The following is a 21,266-nucleotide window of genomic DNA, read 5'->3' on the forward strand; positions in this document are numbered from 1 at the left end:
GTTTCCCAACAAATGCTATAAATTTGATTATTAATATTTATATAATAATAAAATGAATACAAGTTATATTGATTTATCAAAAATTAAGGTATATATAACTTGTATACATAATAAATATTATCTAATTCTATATATAATAATTATTAGCTAATAAATGATTTCAAAAAAAAATATTAACTAATAAATATTAGTATATATACAAACATTTTAGTTCTATTATTTTTGAATAATTATTAATTATATCCCGATACTTTATATAAATTATTAAAGAATATTTTTTATGTTTAAATAAATTAGTTATACTTACATAAAACTCATTTTTATTATTATTTATATTTTAAAGAATTTTTTAAAATTTTTTAATGTTTACATATGTATCTTGATTTTTCGTCTATATCTATATATAACTAAAGGCTGAAGCAATCATCGTCATCATTGGAAATGACTTGATAGTTGATAGTTTTGAGCGGAAACTTGCCATGAGCCACGGGTATGGATTGGAGAGAGGAAGATATGGGGTGTTATTAACTGCCACGTGGAAAGTGGTCGTATATATTTTATTCTCTACACGGTTCCAATGGCATCACTTGTGAATTGTGCCCACTGCATCCCACGCTTTACCATGTTCCTTCTAGCATAATTTCATCAATTGAAATAATAAAATATTGATATTTTTTATTTTTCAATTAAATTCCCGGGTCTCTCTCTAGTCTCTGCACACATGGTGCTGGTGGAGGCCTTTAAAGTGAAAAATATCTTATAGATAGCAGGTGATGAAGTGAAGCCTTTTGGGCCCACACTTAGAAAAACAAACCACCAAAGAATCTAACATGTGGCAACAAGCTTCCATCTCAATAATGCTCCGTAACATCAGGATTCGGTCCTTGCAAATTGCATGGCATTTTTTATACTACATATACATGAATTATTCAAAACTTTGAATTTAAATAGGAAATTTTAAGGGGGTGTTCTCAATGTGAACTATTGTGATTTCTAAAAACAAATTATAACCTGATTTGAAAATAAATTATTTCTTAAAACAAAAACATAAAAAACATGTTCTGGTCGTAAATATGTTTTTTGTTTTTAAAATTGAAACAGAAAAACATATTGTTGAATTTCTATTTTGAAAAGCACATTTTTATTTTAAATCATACAATATATCTCATAATCTTTAATGAATCATACAATACCTGTCTTCCATTTGTCGTTAATATTATTATTATTATTGTTGTTGTTATTATTAACAATCCCATATGCACAGGCTCAAAATAAACTCATAATTGAACATTATTTAGCACAATGTGGCAATTGCAGGCTTGAAGCAGTGGTTCTGAACTTATGATCAATGGTGGGGTATGTGTCTTTCCTTAGTTTCTTTTCTTTTTTATTATTTTACCTTAATACCTTGCCTATCATAGAACGTGGATTGATGCTATGGTACAAGATACTGACTCGATGACTTGTAGCAGTCATAACTCAGACCAATACCAACTGTTTAAATTGTGGTCCAAGGTCCATCTTCACGATGTTCAATCCGGGCCACCAACTATACTGTCTTTGTTTCTTCAATCTCTCCCAGTCCTATTGCAAACATGATACCTGCTACGATTACTAGAATGTTTCTTCAACCACTGACCATATATTCTCCACTGTCCAAAGGAAGATCATCTGAGCTGGTCCATTTTGGCATTTTTCCACTATTCTCAGTTTAACTTAATCAAGTAGATTCTTAAGCACTGCTGTAGTGCTGTGGTGCTACTTGTACATATAGGCAATGTGAAATAGATTCCATCCTCCTGTCTTGCAAATGCAATAATCAGTCTTCAAGAGGAATATCACTCCCTCAAACTTTCCGCAATGTAAGAAGCATACAAATCCCTGCATCAGAAATATCCATGTGAGAATAAGATCATGGCTGTAGAGGGTTTGGACTTGGATCTAATCATCTAATTGGTATTTCATCTGCACAGATGTATAGAGTAAACTAGTGTTTAAAACATTTTAACTGGCGATCACATTTCCAAGTAGCTGTAAAATGCTTGAAACTTACATGGAATACTTAATGGCTTCAATGGCTTCCTCAGCAGGGAGAAATTCACTGACTGCAACTTTATTCTCATTCTTATCTGCCATATGCAACAAGTCAATGACACAGTAATCAAGCAGATAATTTTTAACTGATAATCAAAACCATCCAATAGAGTTTGGCTTTGGTCAGTGCAAGCCCGTGCTCACACTGTTCGAACAGCCTCTTGCAACCTTGCATTGGGAATATCTCCTTATAAAATAAGGCACATAAGTACAGAGATATTCCCAATGCAAGGCTGTAAAGGCTGTTTGAATGGGCGTTGCACTGACCAAAGCCGAACTCCATCCAATAGCTTTGATCTCTTAAGGTTGCTAGCAATATTCCAAAAGAAGGTATTTGTCACATGGTTGAGTTCACCTAGTCATGACAAATCAATCAAAAGAAAGTGAAGACTGCTGAATCTATAATGTGGATAGTCTTTAAAGAAGCGACGAATCTCAGCAAGGCGATGTGGAGGAAGCTCCTTAATATCCTTATAATAACGATACTCAGGGTCATCAGCACATTCTACAATTATCTTGTCATCCTTCTCACCCTTCAGTGAAAATCATGAAAATAGATTGGTAACATGCCCTCCAAAGGAAGGTCTTTAGGCTACAGACCCCCACCATTCAAACACATGGCCTTCTCATTTTTCTAGAAATTTAGACACATGGCATTTTTTGAGAAGTTGCTGTTAAAACCCACAACCTACTACCACCATTTAGACAAGTGGCCTTCTCATTTTCTGGAAAGCCAGACAGGTGGCAATTTATGAGAAATTCCTGCTACAGCCCACAACCCACTACCAGGCTATAGCCCCTCACCATTTAGACATGTGGCCTTCTCATTTTTCTGGAAAGCTAGACACGTGGCATTTTCTGTGAAGTTGTTGCTAAATCCCATAGCCCACTACCACCATTTAGACACGTGGCATCCTATTAATTCAAGAAATAGGATTCAAAAAGTGGGTAGTTTCACTCCTGAACATTCTCAATAGACAGTTATTTATTAGCTTAACACATGTTTATCCATAGTCTATTGAAATACAAAATGGTGGGACCCATTAAAAGATTACCATAAACCCAAGTTTGCTTTTAAATGATTTTTTTTTTCAAAAATAAAATACTTTATTAATTACAAACTTGATTTAACTTTTAGGAAGCAACCTAATTTAACTTTTAAAAATAAATAACTCAAAATAGATTTATTAGATAAATAGTAAATACCAAATAAAGTGGGTTATTGTTTACCAATAAGATCTCATTTAATATCTTAAATCAAATTAAAAAAACATAAATTAATAGTGGGTTTCAAATAAAATAGGTCAAAATAGATGGTCAATTACAAAGATGCAAGACCCATACTAGTTTATTTTATTTTATTTTTGATAACTAAATAGTAAACTTCAAACTGAATTATACACACATAACTAAATAGTAAACTTCAAACTAAATTATACACACATTTAGTTACCCTGTAATTAGCACGGGGTCATTCTCTAGTGAGTCCTTAAATTTTGGTCTAGGCAACATAATTGTGCAAGACAACAAATGTCAAAAGATAGGGAATTACACTCATACCTGATCAATCATTGTCATCAATCCAATAGCTCATGCTCAAAGAAAACAACCAGGAAGTATAGGTTCCTGTTCAGCAGGGGAACAACCAGAAAATATGTTTGGAAGCTTGAGTTTGAATATTCACACATGAAAATGAGATCATACAACCACTAAGATCACAAAGCCAGAAAAAGAAATACCTGCATCAATATCAGGACATCCATGGGATCACTATCTTCACAAATTGTTCGTGGGATGAAGCATAGTTGTGTGGATACACAACTGATGAGTAAAGAACACGATCAATCTAATTTCAACAACACATTTCATTAGGCATCTTAACTCATTGATACAGAGCATAGACAATTATCTCATAATTTCATATGAAATGTTAAACCTCAGCAGTAGAAACTACAATAAAGAAAAATTAATAAGTAGGCAACACAGTTAAAGGCACCTTTGCAGCCAACTAATAACAATCATGTACTTGGCTCATTCATGCAAGGCGATGATACCTACCATATTAATAACAATCTTGTACTTGGAATCGATTATTAGCAGTACTGATTTGCTTGATAGTTTTTTCCCTAATAAACTGTTTCCTATATACATCTTTTAAAGAGCAGTTCAACAAATTAGATGGTTATTTAAAGTCTAAACGGGAATAGTCTCATGTTTAAATATGTGGGTACCATCTAGTTGCAAGAACTACTTCCTTGTCTACATGCTACTGCTGCTATACACTGAAATCTTTCGTTTTTTATCAGCCACAGAGAAATTAATTCATTAATATTAGAAAAAAGTAGTACAACAAGAAGTTGTGGAAAGAAACAACAAACCCAAAGGAACTAATCCATCCCACGTATTACAATTGAGCCCAAAACATAGATTTTCTCTGAACCCCTTGCTCAGCTAAACCATTAGCCAGACTGTTTGCAGATCTCCCAAGTCCTATCCCAATTTATTTGGATCATCATATCTTTTGACACCCATTTGAAATGTCTGAACTCATTTCTTATTTGCCAAGTTACCCCCTCCCTCTTTTTTAGCCAACCCACAACTGTTTTCAAGTCACCTGACTCATACAATGACCAGTCTTGAAATGCCCAATTCTTTGGCTTTCACTACCCCATAAACTGCTGCCAATAATTCTGATCTAACCACATCACCTTGCTCAATTGAGCCCGAGTACAAAGCCAGTATGCTTCCTCCCTCACCCCTAATTACACCTCCAATACCTGAAGGGCCTGGATTGCCCACACAACTACCATCAAAATTCAATTTCTTCCACCCACCACTTGGGGGTGACCACTCCGCATAAACTCTGTCTTCTGGAGGATGAATCAGCTATTGCAACGTAAGACATGAAGAAACCTTCAACCTTAAAGTCTGAGAAGAGATAAAAGGTTTTAGCCCAATGTTGCACTCTTAAAGTTATGACCCCCCCCTCCCACATGCAATGCTTAAGTTATCACATTGAATCAGCCTGGATGTTGAGCCAACCTTTTGGTTGCCCCTGGTTTAATGGTTTTCCCTCCCATTTTCTTCCCCTTTAGTGCATCAACGTAGGATAATGCTCCGCCCGTCACAGCCATTCATTTGAATTTAATTAGTTTTGAAAATCCAGCCTTAAAAAAAAAACAAAAAAATTGGAGCCTATGGGGGCCTCGTTCGACAGTCTAACTTCCCTGGAAGGAAAACCAGCATTGAGTAAAGAGCCTTCCCCTCCTTCTAAGCCATGTTGCCTCCAACCAGACACGTCATCTCTATCTTCTTCCTCTCTCCCTTTCTCCCAAAGCGCCAATTCAACTTCCGGCACTACCCATACCTTCATCTCCCATCGCAGAATATCTTGACTAATCTTGGAATGTTCTCCAGTATGGATCCACCTATCTTAAGTTTCACCACTTGAAGATCTGTAAGTATTCAAAGCTGCTAGAGAACCTCCACAAATTGCAGCTATTTGAGCGAGACTTCCTCTGTCCATATCGCCACTATCTGAAGTATCCACGGCTATGAATACTTCCTTTGTCCAAAGATTGTATTAGTTGTCTGAGTTGAAATTTTATGAAGCTTGGTCATTAGTTTAGAAAGACAATAGTAGTTTTGATGGATTGTATGATTGATCTGGTAATTTTAAATATAAAGTGGACACAGACTAAAAGAAGACTTACAAAGGCGGTAATTCCTATGCACATTTGAATTAAGATCCTACTAAACTATCCTATATAGTCAAAATAAAGTAGGCTATCAGTTTCTGTGATTGGTATTTTTGTGTTCTTGCTGAAATCAATATAATATTGACTATGGATGCTCTTTAACTACCTTGGCATTGCTTTCACTTAATCATGCCCCTCCTTTTTTTACACCTATAGGCATTAGCGTGATAGTTCCTTACAACAATAGAAAGATTTTATATCTTTGTAATAAAATAGGGATAAGAGACAAAGTTTTGAGTGGAGCACATTCTCTCTTAATCATGCCCCTCCTTTTTCTTGTCATTTTTTGCTATTACATAAGCACCTGCAATACTAAATATGCATCTAAGACCACCTTGAATGAAGATAATACATGTTGTGTTGATTTACTCACTGGGACCTATCAAATGGCGGGTCTGTCACTCCTCAGTACAAAAAATGTTTTCATTTTTAAATTTTAGACAACACAATATTCATCAAAATTTTCTCAATCCAAGCAGCAAGGAAATATCAATTCAGAATATTATTTTAGATCCTCCCCCACAGGATAACAACCAACAAAGTCATGCATATTTGGATGTTATGAGTAACACAAAAGGAATATGTACTTTTATAAGGCCACTTGTCTTGTATAGCTCATACTTGACCTAGCTACCCTGGACAATTTCAACCACCTGCAGCAGAACTTCAGAACAATACTTGAGTGGAAGTGGAATTCTGAGACATAAATATCTGCCAGTAGCAAGATACAACTTAGCATTGAACAAACTGATCAGGATTTCTGACCAACATCCTGAGTGAAGCCTGTGAGATGCAGCATAAATATGGAACTAATATACCAAGGTCGTTCCCCAGTAGGCCATCTCTCAAAAGGGGCATGCACCAAAAGTCAGAGGAGTTCCACAAGCTAAGGGGACTACTTAACCATTTTTCGGAGTCCAGATATTCTTTTAAAAGCCATAGAGCAAGTATAGGGGAAGGAAAAAGGAAAGAAAGGTTAACTTACACAGTTGAAAACTGCTGGTGCTCCTGGTCCTGCATAAATTAAAATCAAACATAAATACCCAAAAAAGCGCAACATAAAGAAAAGAATTTGAAAGCTGAAAACAATCTTAGTTAGAAAGGCTTAAAATATGTCAATATAGATAATAATGCAATACATATTGAACAAAAAGAAACCATGACCAACTGAAGGATTAAGAAAACTAAGGCATGATTTTTAAAAGGTGAATCATAAATCAGTCCAATAATCACAGCCTGCTCAAGGGGACAGGAGTTTGTGCTGCACATCTGAAAGATCAGGATTGTTGATTCATGCATCCCACCCTCCCAGATGTTGAGCTCAGATACCTTCAACCTTCAAGCATACAACATCTCACATATATTCAAAAGAAGATAATAAATAAAATTTAGGGCTACTGAAGTAGATACCAATCTCTAAGTCATGCCATGGATGAGCAGCAACTGATCTTCGAGACATAGAAGAAAGAATTCTCATTGAGAACAACAGGAGCAGATTTCGATTTTTTCACACTCCCACCTCCATTGTCAGCCATGTTTACCTTTGAAATAACAGAATAGTTGCATATGTGTTAAACGAATAAATAATATGTCAATTAACTTAGTTCAAACAGAATCCAGTGGAAAATTCCTTCAATTGGGGGGTGGGAAGATTTAAATAGAAAGAAAAGAACGAGGCTAACCAATACTCCAATAGTAATAGAAAGTTTACCCCAATAACTGCAAAGTACTTCTTGTGGCCAGGGGAGGAGGTTCCAGTTAAAAAAACAAAATTTGCAATCACAACTCATTCTTCAACGAGGAAGAATTGGAGCATACGAGAATAAAAAATAAATAAATAAATAAGATGTGAGGAAATACCCGAGATATTGTAAGATCCCCGGTGTAAATGTTAGGAAATGCATTTAGAGTATAAAGAAACTATGAAAAGAGAAAAAAACAAAACATATATACAGATATATTAAATAAGGAATGTAAAAACTAAAAACCACAGCCAATATTAACCGTCATTCGTCAGTCAAGTTCCCCAGAGCCCCGGGGGTTCGTGATTCATGAAAAGCAACTTGCAGTTAAGAAATGGAAAATTTTATCTATCAATTGACCAACTAGGGCTGTCAAACAATAAAATAGGGTGTCCACTGGTGACAAAAAGAAAGTAAGTAACTAAGTATGCATAGGGTTGAATTTAGATTTGATAGATTCTTCATTTTTTTTTTTTTGGATCAGAAGATTTGATAGATTCAATCATTATTTAATTAATGGTTTTTCATATTATTTTTTTATAGTTTTATTTGGTAGGAGTTCATTTGAGTTATGGGTTCGCAGAAAAACTAGGGCTTTCATTTTTGGTGTAAAGAACTAGAAGAAAAAGGGGGAAAACATATCTCACTGAGAGAACCAAAGGAGGTTGTCACTCTCGTGGATCCTCTCCGCTTTTCACTTTTCTTCTTGTTGATATTTATTTAAAAGGGGTTCACATATCAATAATACGAAGATAAGCGTAATGCTGATAACATAAATTTCAAAGAGTATAACCAAATAAAATAGTAAAATACAACCTACAGAAGAAGAACAAAGGCAAATAGCGATTAAGTCCAGTAGGGCTAATAACTAAGATATATTAGATAATGTTTCCAGAAAAACAGTGCGACCCAAAAGAATCCATATTAAGAAGCAGCAGCAATATTACAAGTCATAACCAAACTAATTGACGACTGCACAAAACACTACTTCTTCTTGTCATCGATGCATTGAAGTAGAGAAGAATCAGTGAACCACCCTGGTCCCTGGTGAGTGGCAACTGAATTGGGACGGTCAACCCGAAACAGAGAGCTGCTCCATTTGGCCATTTGTCCCTATCCTCAAATTCATGGTTTTAAGTTTTAACTGGCTGGGTCCTGGTCGGGATTCGAAAATATGGTGCTAAATTGGAGAGACTCATTGTTCAATTGGTTGTATGGAGAGCGGGAATTAATCGAATTCATGTCTTGCAGATATCACCAGTTGTAGCAGCAGGTGCGAATTTGATTTTACTAGATCCCCTTTGGTAACTCGTTTAATAATTTTATGCAGACTTTTCTGGTTATCTATTTTACTTTTTAGGTCATGTTTGTTTACAGGTAAATAAGTTTAGTAAATCTGGTTAATGGTTTCATTCATCAAATTTACAATGTTCTTTTTCATTTCCTAATAGACTCTACTAAAAATTATCCATCTTTCATGCTTTATTTGGGAGAATTTTTATATAACAATTCTACCCATTTTTGTATTAACTTTTTATGAATAAAAATGCCATTCTATTACTTACCTGAAAATAAATAAAAAAAATTACAAAAATGTAAACGAAGAACACTTAAATGGCCTACCTATTAGTTATTAAATTGATTTAAAAGGGCTCATGATTTCATACAGATAATGGTTCATTATCAGCTTTTGACCGTATGATAGCCGATGCCTGCGTAGCCTCATCGTGTCAACACTCAACAACTCAAATTATTCAAACCACCATCTCAAATTATTCATCCTCCTCTAGCATTATTTGGGCTACAATTGATATCTATATGGTGTTTTTGACCCATGGGTCAGATCGGTTGATTCATCACCGTGTCAGAAGTGAGATGCAATATCGATCTTGCTTGAACTTCCAATTGATATCTATTAGCATTGCTTGAACTTCCAAGATAGAAGACGAATGTAAGGCCGAGAGAGGCACAATATCGATCTTGAGGTGGAAGTGAGATGCAAGAGGCATGGCCAGATCTGTATTTTCTTAAGACAATTAGGTGCCACCAACTACCAACAAAGAAATGGGAAATGAATTGGTCATTAGTGCTTGAAAAAGTTGAGTCCTCCAACAGTGACTTTGTCGATCACAATCTAAAACATAGCATTGAAATTTTCTCCCTCTTCTACCTCACTTTTGTCTATAAGGAATCAAGGTTTGCTAACCAGTGATTTTCATTTTCACAGCAAGCAAAGAGTAAAGATTATATTTTACATTTAATATTTTTATTATGTTTTTTATACCCGTAATATCTAAAACAAAGGTCCAGGGTCGCTTTTGGAAGTGCGCCTTTCAATAACCAATCAAGCTTCTGCATAAGAGAGAGAGAGAGAGAGAAAGAAAGATTTTAGGAAAATATGGGTGCTTAGGTGGCAAGCTGAGAGTGCAAGAAATGGTATTTTGAAAACTAAGGTGAAGCCATGATTAAGGGGAGAAAGGAGAGGACATCTTGACATGACCATCTTTGTTTTAACTACTAATTATGCACGTGCATTGCATGTGGCAATTTTAGATGATGATAATGATAGTAATAATATATTAAAAAATTTGTATAAATTTTATATATATTTTGTTTTTTATTAATCAGATGCAAATTGTAAAATCCAAATCCGATTATATAAATACATCATCTAAATATGTAATAATCGGATTGAGTTGTGAAGTTTTAAGTATCATTGACATGCCTACTTGCTTGGCTAGCTACACTATTCTTTTTGTAGTGTTTTCTCTTTTTGGTGCATGTTTTTTCTTTTATTCATTTATAAAAAAATTGTAAGATTTAAATAGAGAGAATTGAATGAGGTGAAAAGTAGTAATTCAATTTGCAATTAAATAGAGACTAAATTCAAAAATGAGTATTTTAGTCAAAAGAAAATTGCACAATTTTATTCATATTTTTAATAGTAGTGTAAATATAGAATTATAGGTGTGCTCAGTTTCTTCTACAATTTTTTTTTTGTATTTTTGTGTGTAAAAATAATTCTAATGTATAACACTTACTTTTTATTTAATATGATAAATATATGATATTATTATTTTTGAATAAGTTTTAAAATATATGGATTTATATTGTTAAAAATATTAACAAAGATCTAATTAGTAGCATTTATTAGTGAAAAATAACTTAGAATATATTATTTAATAATAGAAAATGAGATTTAATACCATAGTAGCAATAATTGAAATTACATTTTCAACAATTATAATTAGAGATGGATTAAAATACACAAAGATAGGCATTTTAGTAGCCATTAAAGTTGACATTAAAGCTATAATAAAATGACTTTTATACATTTTCTCAAACAAAGAAGTAAGGGTAATTTTAATCCAAAAAAAGTTTCACATTGCTTCCACACTTTTATATATAGTATAGATATATACTAATAGAATGTGATAAATATGGTGGTTGAATATTTGGCACAAGACAAAGTGACATCCAAAAGGTAATATCCTATTTTCTAAGGGATCCTTTTAGGACATGTCGCAATTCTAAAGAATTTCTCCTCTTATCATTTACTTTCTCTTAGGTTTTTGACGGGCTAAAGTTCTTGGTTTCAGAAAAACTATTAGATTTTTACAAAAAAAATAAATAAATTATCATATCATATGTACTATTAAGCAAAAATCATGAACGAGTGATAAAGTGATACACTACAGTTGATATCTTTAACATTGTTGAAACTTTTAATGATAAGTACATCTTATATACAAATTGGGAATTAGGTTGTGTTTGGTTACTGTGCAAATTTATTTGCACTAATATAAATGCATGGGAGTGCAAATAAAAAAAAATGCAAATTTACATTTAATTTTGTTTTGGGTTTTACTTTATTCTACTCTATGTCATAATTTACTTCATTTGTATTGCAATCAAACAAAATATACAAAAATTTAAAACAAAAATAGGTCAGAATTTATACTCAAATCATTTGCATTGTCATAGTTTTGCAGCAATGCAAATTTATTTGAATTGCAACCAAACACAACCTTAATGAAAAACAAGTAGATAATGTGATGCGTTTAGTATAATTGGTTGAAACTTAAATTTAATGTGTCACAAATATTCATTTTTATTGTACTTGAACTTTGAATTACATAAAGTGATAAATGTATTTGCATGTAAAAGGGAAAAAGAGAACAATATATAATGGAGAGAGGAAAAATAAATAAAGTAACGATGGAATATAAAGCCCACACAAGTATGGACGTTATGTGGTAAAAGATATATTATATAATACTAATCTAAGAGCACATGCTATGCGTACAAGTAAGTATTAGCCATATATAAGATATATAGTTGTATTTAAACTTTTATGTATATATAGTTGTATATATTAATCTAAGGCAAGTGTCCACTTTATATACAGATGGAGATATATTTAAAGTTTTTTTTTTTTTAAATAAATTGGGAAATGACAATCAAATGCTAGGGTGAAGTAGCATGGCCCCACACATAGAAAAAAAAACAAATAAATGCTAATTTATCATGTCATCAAAAACGGGGCTCGAAACATTTGCAACATGACACAGTTTAGCAGAACTTGCTTCTTTGATGGCATTTAGGACACAATACATGTTTTGCCTACATCTCTTGTAACATCTGTGAAGAATAGTCTTGATGTTCCAAGGAGGGCCATATTTATCATGAAGGCCATTGATGACTAGCTATGCTTGAATCATCTTCAATGATTATCTTAAAGTGATTGATGAAAATTTATCGCAATTTGATGGGCTTTACCAGTGGCCCATGCTTTAGTTTCATTGATCGAACAAGCCCCAATACATACATACATAATGGCATGCATGCATGCATACATAATTTAATTCATCTCTCTCAATCACTCCCACTGCACACCTTTCACCCTCTAAATGCATCCAAGTTGATTTTAATCTCTCTCGAATCTGCCGGCTTCCGAGGAAGGGAAGGGCCTGGGAGTCTTTAAATTGGTATACATCCAATTGTGTTTCATTCATAGCATATGATTTTCACATATTAGCACTCTACCCTTTCGTCATTTGGTTCTACCATCAATTGAATTATGTAATGGCCTAAAGGATTTGATTTAACAATGAACTCTTCTTATTCATCTTCATATGGGTTAACTAAACTCTGGTGTGCTCACATTGGTTAACTAAACTTTGGTGTGTTGTTCCAACAAGTGCATGACTGTAAGTGTTATGAGAATGGTGAAGATAAATTTTGTGAGGACTGAATTCGGATATTCCATGGTCATTCTTTCCACATGCTATTTTCCATTTAGATCAAGTAATAACCATGAAGCATTGAATTCATGGATGGATGAACATAATCCGATCAACCAGGTATATGGCTTTGTAAGTCTATGTTCTTACACCCTCACCATAGCCATCCGGTCAATGTTTAGGGATCGTCACTAAACATGGAACCTTATTTGGAAGGGGATGTGTATAAACAAGAGATCCCATGTTGGTATGTTTGACCAGTTTATGTAAAAATACCTTGATTTTTACTAATTTGTCACAATTATCACAACCTACCTGAACTTTTACTTCGATTTTAAGTATTTCTTTTCACCTCTTCTTCTTTTAATTAATGAATGTATTCCTTTTCATAAAAAAAGGGAAAAAAATCACCATAGCAGTAACATACATATACTTGATCTATTCAAGACTCAGAGCCTAAGCCCATAAGCCCATTTCTTTGTCAGCAAATTATCCTAGGAACGCCACCTTCATGCATCAATGTGTTGTGCATGTGATAAAGAGCTGACTTCTAGATCCCTATAGACAACATCATCAAAAAGAGGAGATTTCTATTGCAATATCCTTCACCACAAGGTTAGTGAATCCTGTGGTTTGAGAAAATTTTCCTGAGAGTAGGAGACTACAAACTTGTATTGGGTAATTATCTAGAGTTTTGAGGGGTTTGGAGATTTCGACATCACAATGGAGACATTTTTCAGGTATAGCGAGCCCAATAATAGACCAGTTTTCACCGGTTAGGTGACTCGTAACCATCCTTGCCAGAATAATCCAAAGTAAATATGCATGCTTTATAATCTGAAATGTACAGGATAATCCTTCATAATCTGAATTTTGTTTTGAAAAATAACTTATAATCTAAATTTCGTAATCTTTCATTATCTAAAATTTGTGGGTAGTTATACTCTATGCTACATGTTTAAGGAGAATGAAGAGGATCTTAGGAACTTCTTCATCCATATTAACAGACTTTTTATTTTTGAGGAACTTCAAAAGAAAAAAAAAAAAAAGGGATTGATGTAAAAAGAAATTGCGATGGAAGGATTTGCACCAACATTGGCAATAGAATCCTGGACAGGATTTTAGCTTTTCCGGAACTTTCTAGGCTTATATAGGTTTCTTGCAGTTGCAGATAAGGGCAAATTTTTGCTTTGAATATCAATAAAAAACAATATTTTATAAAATAACTAAAATAAGGTAATTTTTTTTTGAAAAATATCAAGGGTAATAATACTGTTCATCGTCTTCCTCTCTACCCTTTTTCTTTACTCTCTGACACTCAATTATCTCCCTTTCCAACTGCTGGGTGACAGAAGCGTCTTTGCTTGAATAGGTCGCTCTAAAGAATCTTCAATTTCATTTTAAGTTGAAGGAATTCCGATTCTCGGATTCTCTGTAGCCGGCCGAACATTTGATGAAGTAGCTGAGCTCTGGTGATGGAGGCCAGAATTCCCTCTGCAGCTCTGGTGATTCATCTTCAGGTTTCAGTAACTGCAACAACGATTGATCAGGTGAATTTCCGACCACCTCCGCGCATAGCCGTCGCCTCCTGGTGGCTTACGCTTGTATGGTTGATCTCCTGGGGCGAGCTAGGCGTCTTAATGAGGCTTGAAATTTATCAATGAAATGCCTGTGGAGGCCGGAAAGGATGTTTATGGAGCACTCTTAAGTGCTTGTAGAATCCATAACAACATAGAGCTTGCTGAGAAAGTTGTCGAAAGATTGTTCATTCTTGATCCTGATAATGCAGGTGGTCGGGAATTCACCTGGTGGCTTGTGCTTCTGTACCGATGAAGGAAAACTGAAACACAAACACGGTTATCTCCACTGTGCCACGAACACGAAAACCGAAAGTCAGAGGCGGAGACAAGCGAAAAGCGAAGTCAAAACCTCGCTAGATCTGCCTGCCTCTAATTGTAATTCGGCCATGGTTTTCCTTCACCGAACACGAACACGGCTCTTTAATAAAAAAATGGTTTTCCTGTTTCTGTACCAGATGCGAAAACTGCTTTGGCCAATAAAGGCGGCATCTCCATACTCGTAGAGATCGTAGAGGTAGGAGGATGAATACTGACGCATAGGAAGACGATGAACAGTATTATTATCTTATTTTTGTTATTTTATAAAAATATTATCTTTTATTGATATTTAAGATAAAAAGTTGTCCTTATCAACTAGAAAAGGCGCTAATGAACTTACTTATACGCTACAATCAAATTCTCACAAGCAGGGAGGAGAAGAGCGGAGAGAGTGCTAGGGTTTCTCTGAATTTATGCTTCAGACGAGAGAGAGAGAGAGAGAATCAAGCGGCCGATTAGAAATGAAGATGCTTAGATTTTGGCTTGCATAGCCACCAGCTTTCGACTGCCTAGCTGCAATACCCTACACCGTCGTCAGCACACCAACAGAGAAGGTTGAAGTTTGAAAAGAAGAGAGTGTAAAGGCAAGTTTAGCCGCTCCAATCATTCAGAGGCAGGAGAACCAGCCATCGCCGCTTTGGTAAAGTAAAAAACCACAAGTTCTAAAACTATTCCAGAGATATTTGAGTGAAAGTGAGAGGGGGCGAGCAGGGAGTCTGGCTTGAGATGGAGGTGAGATGGGGTGAGGAGAGAGAGAGAGAGAAAGAGAGAGAGAGGGCAAGTAGGGAGTCTGGTTCGAGATGGAGGTGAGGTGGGGCGAGGAGGGAGAGGAACGAGAGAGATGACAGACAGAGACAGGCTGGACTTCGAATCGCTCGACATCCAGGCATCGGCGACCATCGGATCTTGCACGTGGCAACCGATCTGCTAAGTTCTTGCTTGTAAGGAATAAATAGAACAATGGAGGGAGTTAATGGTCCGTTTGGTTATTGAGAAAGGATGGGATGGGATGAAAAGGAAAAAAAATTTTCTCAATCTTATCACTGTTTTTGGTTGCTGGGACAGATATCTTGTTAAATCTGCTTCTCATTGCTAAGAAAATTTTTTCATCACCGTTTCACAAATTCATACATTCTTTAATTTCATATTACAAGACTTGTTTTGGGGCGACATGATAATATCACACAATTAAAAATTGATTTAAGAAATAGATCATATACTACTGCTATTCATCATCAACATATACTACTATGTAAAGCTTGATTATGTAAAGTTTGTTTCAAGAAATTGTTGCTAAATACAAAGTATTATTGAGAAAATAACACTCAAACTAGCATATGCTATTGCTATTCATCATTATTTACAACAAGTATTCAATATCTAAATCAGAATCCCTTGAGTGGGTTGACTGAGATGTAGTACTTTTTTAGCTTGAAAACCCCTTGGTTTGCTTGAGATGGTGTCAGTGAGAAGATTGCCGGAGATGTGCCGGTAGAAGATGGTTGAACAATGATTGAGAAGAAGACAAACGAAAATCTCGTAGGAAGTTCATTCATGAAATAGGTAAAAATGATATAAAAATGAACGAAAATCATGAGAGGAACCCAAATATGAGCTTACCTCCCAGAAAAATTGCCAAAAATAACGCCAATGAAAAGATGGTTGGATAGCGGCGAGAAAATGGTTCTCCAATTCAAAAAAAATTTTGCACTTCTTTTTGCAGTGGGGTCACACCTATTTGGTGAGACCTCACATCTTAAAAAATGAGAACCCTGTTCGCTCAAAATAAATGTGGGAAAATAAAAATATTCTTTAAAATATCCTATTTTCCCGTTGCAGTCGTACAAACCAAACATACCGTAAAATCACTATTAGATTCCAAATAGCGATCTCTCAGCATTTCCTCCGTACTATTGGATTCCAAATAGCGATCTCTGATATATTGATGCGAGATCTAGCTCTCCAACAAGATCGGAGGGACAGAGCCCAGAAATTCTGAGTCGAGGCTCAGGTGCCCAGTTTCGAAAATTTGTAGGCTACACGGGCCGGGCTAGAAATGATCGCCTTTAAATGCCAATGGGTCTACATTTCTTGCAAGGAAAAGTCGGCATACGAACGGCGTGATGCCGAAGGAGTTGATATAAGCCAATGCCGTACAACGTTTTGTATTATAAACCATAATGGCTTCATTGCCCTTGTGGAACTTTCAATTCAACTGATTTGTTGTTACTTAATTAAGATAGCATAAGGCTATATTTGTCATTTAAGAGTCAGTCAAGTAAAAAAAAAAAATTTCTTGCTGTTTTTGTGTTTAACAAGATACAGTTGTGTTCCTTTCTCCCTTCCGGTCTCAACGATTTCAGAAACACATGCATCTGTGCCCGAAAGTGATCTAAAGCCAAGAGAGAGAGAGAGAGAGAGAGAGAGAGAGGGAGAGGGATAAAATGAATCGCTTCGGTTCAGAGAAATTCCAGTATTTCTCCTTTCCTTCGATTTGCTGACGCCGACGTTTCTCGGAGTCGGAGGTGAGAACTGGTACTTGTTTATCTTGTCTTTGCTCGTGTTCTTTTATTACTGTTATTACAGATCTGTTACTGCTCCTGTTACCCATTTTAACTCCCCTACAAGGGTTCCTATTTCCTGATCTATTCTATCATTTCTTTCTCTGCACTTCAGAATCTTTCGCTTGGAAAAAAACCCTAATTGTTTTTTTTTTTTTTTTCCAATCTAACATCCTTCTTTGGAAACCAGGGTTTATTTTGGTGGTTCTTTCGACGTAGATCTGGTTTTGTGCTGATCTAATTTCTTTTGGAGGGGGGCTAGTTGGATTAACTCATCAGCTTTGTAGTCTTTGTGCTGCATGTTCTCGGAATATTAGGTTTGTCTACTGAAGTTTTCTCCACTCGTTATATGCTATTCAAGATTTGGGAGTTTTGGACCAAGAACAGTTATAATTTCTTCGATTTGTTAAGTGATTTTAGAACCTTAGCTTTTTTTTATCAGTTTTAGAACCTTAACTTAAATGTAATCATTACATTCTCATTATTAGTAATGAATATATTGTTGCTAACCATAGTTTTCCTATATGCCTTGCTTTGTATCGGACCCTGCTTGAATTAACCAGGTTTTCCTTTTATTAGGTCTGCAGGACATCTAAAATTTGAACTTCATGGAGGGAGTTGGGGGCGATGCCGCCTCGGCCGTGGCACCTCTCGCCAAATGGAGAAATGATTTCTCGAAGGCATTTCAGTACTATCTGGATAGATCCACTCCACATCCAGTCCAGAGGTGGCTGGGAACTCTAGTTGTCGCTGCCATTTATGTTTTGCGTGTTTATTATGTTCAAGGATTTTACATTGTCTCCTACGGTCTGGGGATCTATGTTCTGAATCTCCTGATTGGGTTTCTGTCGCCAAAGGTTGACCCAGAACTGGAAGGTTTGGATGGGGCTTCACTTCCAACAAAAGGCTCTGATGAATTCAAGCCTTTCATTCGCCGCCTCCCTGAGTTTAAGTTCTGGTAATCAAGTGTTCGTATGGTTTATGCTTCTAGATCACGCTTTCCCATTAAGTCTTTCAAACGAACTTTGTCATACCGTTAAAAAATATTTTTGTCATTGAAACAATTTTAATTGATTTACATATAGTCTATTCTTTACCCGTCCTGTTTAATGGACTTGTGGTTTTATTTGACTATTGCTGTGTGCATCTTCTTATCATTGATGTAAACTTTGTTTGTTGGTAAATGGTGCTTGATTCTCAACTTTGATGATGTGACATTTGCACAATGAAGTTTTAGGCATGTTGTTGAATTTAAACTGCACTAGTGTGTTGTATACTCTATCCCATTCCACATTTTCTTAGTGTGTGAATGATGCTTTGTACTCTAAAAAGTTAAGTGATTGTACTCTAGGAGGTTACGTTGGTTATGTTTGACTTTATTTATAACTAATCATCAGATGATTTTCTCAAAGTGACACCATGTTAACTGAACATTAAAAAAGATTGTTTGACAGAAAGCACACTGAAATGACATCTTAAGTTCACCCACACAAGGCATGAAATCCATAGAAGAAATGCCATTACTAGGAACTTCTCATACGATCTTTTAGCTCTGGTTATCTTTGGTAGCAGAAACTAGCAACTTGATCTCTTTGGTGCCATTTGATATAGTTTTGTTGTGCAAAATTAGTACTTAAAGATGAGTTAGATAAGGTTGTATCTGGTGTATAGTTTGAATCCACTTGAGATAAAATCCAGCTTATCGTCCGAAATAAAAAAAGAAAAACAAATTACTAACCAGGGATCATAAAACAGAACTGTATTCAGAGCCCCCTTTTAATGTTTATGTTTTTAAATAAATAAAAGAAGAGTATTGTGTTGCAGTGCAAAAATTAATGTGTCTAGCTAGAAGGGTTGCCAAATAGGCAGGGATTGCAGTGATACAAGCTGTCCGTTCAACAGTCCGAGTTGTGTGTTTCTACCATAGTGAACAGCTGGTACCAATCTTGGATTTACCTCCTTGTGTCCCTTGAGCTCCAAGTATCAAAACTAGTCAAATAAAATTTTAAGGAGACATGGATGTGAAGAATGGAAAATTTACAGAGGAGAGACATAGCATAGTAGTTAACTAACTTGGAAATTGCAGCAATGTAAGCAAATATTTTCATCAACAATTCAACATAAACAAGAATCCAATCATAAATCAAACCATGACAATTGAAAGGTTTAAAACAGTTGGATCTTCCATATTTTTATAGCGTGTAAATCAGTTTTTTTTTGACAAGTAGTGTTGACCAGTTCCTGTGGCATATATGATTTGCAACTTCAGAGATGTAGATGTGTCTTCAACTGATTCTTTACAATCAGTGTTGGTTGCGTTTAGTGGTTTGGTTATTAATGTTTGACAAATTTGCTTATCTAAAAATGCATTTATAGATGTTGTATTTCTCCTTCCAGTGACAACAATTAGATGATTTATTATTTGATTGGTTTTCTTTTTATCAATACCATATTACTATTCACATCCTGGTCTTCATTTGTTTTCACAATGCTTGTGCTATATTTAGTCTGGTGTCCTTGGAGTGTATCTTGCTGTTTCATACCCTCTTATTTATTTCTTGAATCAGCAGAAACAAGGGTTTATTGATGTTTGGGGTAAATATCGACTGTTGGTTACATTTATCCAAAAAGACTGTTGGTTAGTAATATCTTTTCTGCCCCATTACTGCAGGTATTCCATAACAAAGGCTTTTTGCATAGCCTTGGGTATGACTTTCTTCTCCATGTTTGACGTTCCTGTATTCTGGCCCATATTACTGTGCTATTGGATTGTTCTGTTTGTACTCACAATGAAGCGTCAAATCCTACACATGATCAAGTACAAGTATGTTCCATTCACCATTGGGAAACAGGTGAGCTCAAGAACACCAAACTGCCGTCATCATCCTTTTCCTGTATTTTTCAACTTATTGTTGTTTCATTTTTTTGTATTTTCCTTTTTACAGAAGTACACTGGGAAGAAGCCTTCTCCAAGTGGCAGCGCCATGCCGAGGGACTGACGTATGGGGAATTCATAGTTGGAGCGAACAGAAAAAAAAAAGAAATATTGTCCTGATCAAGTTTTATGTTTTAGATGCTTTGTGATGAACATGTATTTCACGTCATTATTTGTGCTTAGGGGCTGAAGTTCACTTATGTTGTCTCTTGGGTTTTCTTTTGTCCAGCAGGCAATGGGAGTGAAACTAGTGCATACATATAAGAAGAAGATTCTTTAATGTTTTACGCAATGTAATTACATTGGCATGGTTAAGTTCACACGACACCTTTTCACTTCTGACATAGTTTAATTTTGTAAAATGTAAGTTGAATTTCAAAGGACCACTATATCTTCATTATGCCTTCTAAAAAAACATCTTCATTATTCGTCTCATACGTGCTGTGACTTTCAGAGCTGGGAAGGTTGTTCCGTGATCGCATTGGCTCCCCACTGCACATCTTAACCGTGCATTTGGAGATATTCCCGATGCCACTTCTGATCTGCTATCCACTAAGATTGTGTGTTGTGATAGGAGTTTATCCAAATGCCGCAATGTCAATAACAAATCAACATTTTCTTTATCATATTCACTTTTATGCATTGATATGGATTTTGATTTACGTGTGCATTAACCATTCGAGGAAATGTTTCCTTTTTAACGGTTGAATGTTTATTCATTCTGATGTGGTACTTGGTTGTTTGGGGAAGTTTTATTTTAACGTTCCTTTCAATGGTTGAATGTTTATTCATTGTTTCACTGATGTGGTGCTTAATTGTTTATGAATGATTTATTAAGTACTTTTTCAGTATTGAAGATAAATCAAATATAAACGTTTATTTAATAAATGAAAGACATATCAAACATATACTAATTGTTCGGTTGTTTTTATATCTCTACCCACAGAACACTACTGCTAAATATTGCAAACATCTCTCTAATGCTCAACAGAACAGGGATGTGGAAACTCGTGGACAGCAGATCGAGCCCTGTTT

At 35.2% G+C, this 21,266-nt stretch overlaps 1 protein-coding gene and 1 pseudogene across 4 annotated transcripts; one reads left to right on the plus strand and one right to left on the minus strand.

Moving 5' to 3' along the window:
- Nucleotides 1-1,838: 1,838 nt before the first annotated feature.
- On the minus strand, nucleotides 1,839-7,835 carry LOC148850852 (soluble inorganic pyrophosphatase-like; annotated as a pseudogene).
- Nucleotides 7,836-16,702: 8,867 nt separating this feature from the next.
- Nucleotides 16,703-20,577, plus strand: LOC148850853 (protein RER1B-like). 4 transcript variants are annotated; one of them, XM_088947190.1, is made up of 5 exons: nucleotides 16,703-17,260; nucleotides 17,487-17,613; nucleotides 17,876-18,254; nucleotides 19,968-20,148; nucleotides 20,242-20,577. In XM_088947190.1, exons 3-5 carry the CDS (start codon nucleotides 17,905-17,907, stop codon nucleotides 20,293-20,295), a joined length of 585 nt encoding a protein of 194 aa, XP_088803316.1. In that variant the 5' UTR covers nucleotides 16,703-17,260; nucleotides 17,487-17,613; nucleotides 17,876-17,904; the 3' UTR covers nucleotides 20,296-20,577. The 4 variants fall into 4 exon arrangements, with proteins under 4 accessions (XP_088803316.1, XP_088803317.1, XP_088803319.1 ...); XM_088947191.1 differs by having other exon boundaries at nucleotides 16,831-17,270; XM_088947193.1 differs by lacking the exon at nucleotides 17,487-17,613 and having other exon boundaries at nucleotides 16,831-17,270.
- Nucleotides 20,578-21,266: the final 689 nt, after the last annotated feature.

This window comes from Nelumbo lutea, chromosome 5 (assembly GCF_056320005.1).
Source record: "Nelumbo lutea isolate HS-2025 chromosome 5, American lotus-T2T, whole genome shotgun sequence".
NCBI classification, from domain to species: domain Eukaryota; kingdom Viridiplantae; phylum Streptophyta; class Magnoliopsida; order Proteales; family Nelumbonaceae; genus Nelumbo; species Nelumbo lutea.

Excerpts from the sequence above, each read along its gene's own strand:
- LOC148850853 (XM_088947190.1), top strand. The coding sequence starts at position 17,905 with ATGGAGGGAGTTGGGGGCGATGCCGCCTCGGCCGTGGCACCTCTCGCC. Across the intron at positions 18,255-19,967 it reads CTCCCTGAGTTTAAGTTCTG|GTATTCCATAACAAAGGCTT; the intron begins GTAATCAAGTGT and ends CCATTACTGCAG. Across the intron at positions 20,149-20,241 it reads CATTCACCATTGGGAAACAG|AAGTACACTGGGAAGAAGCC; the intron begins GTGAGCTCAAGA and ends TCCTTTTTACAG.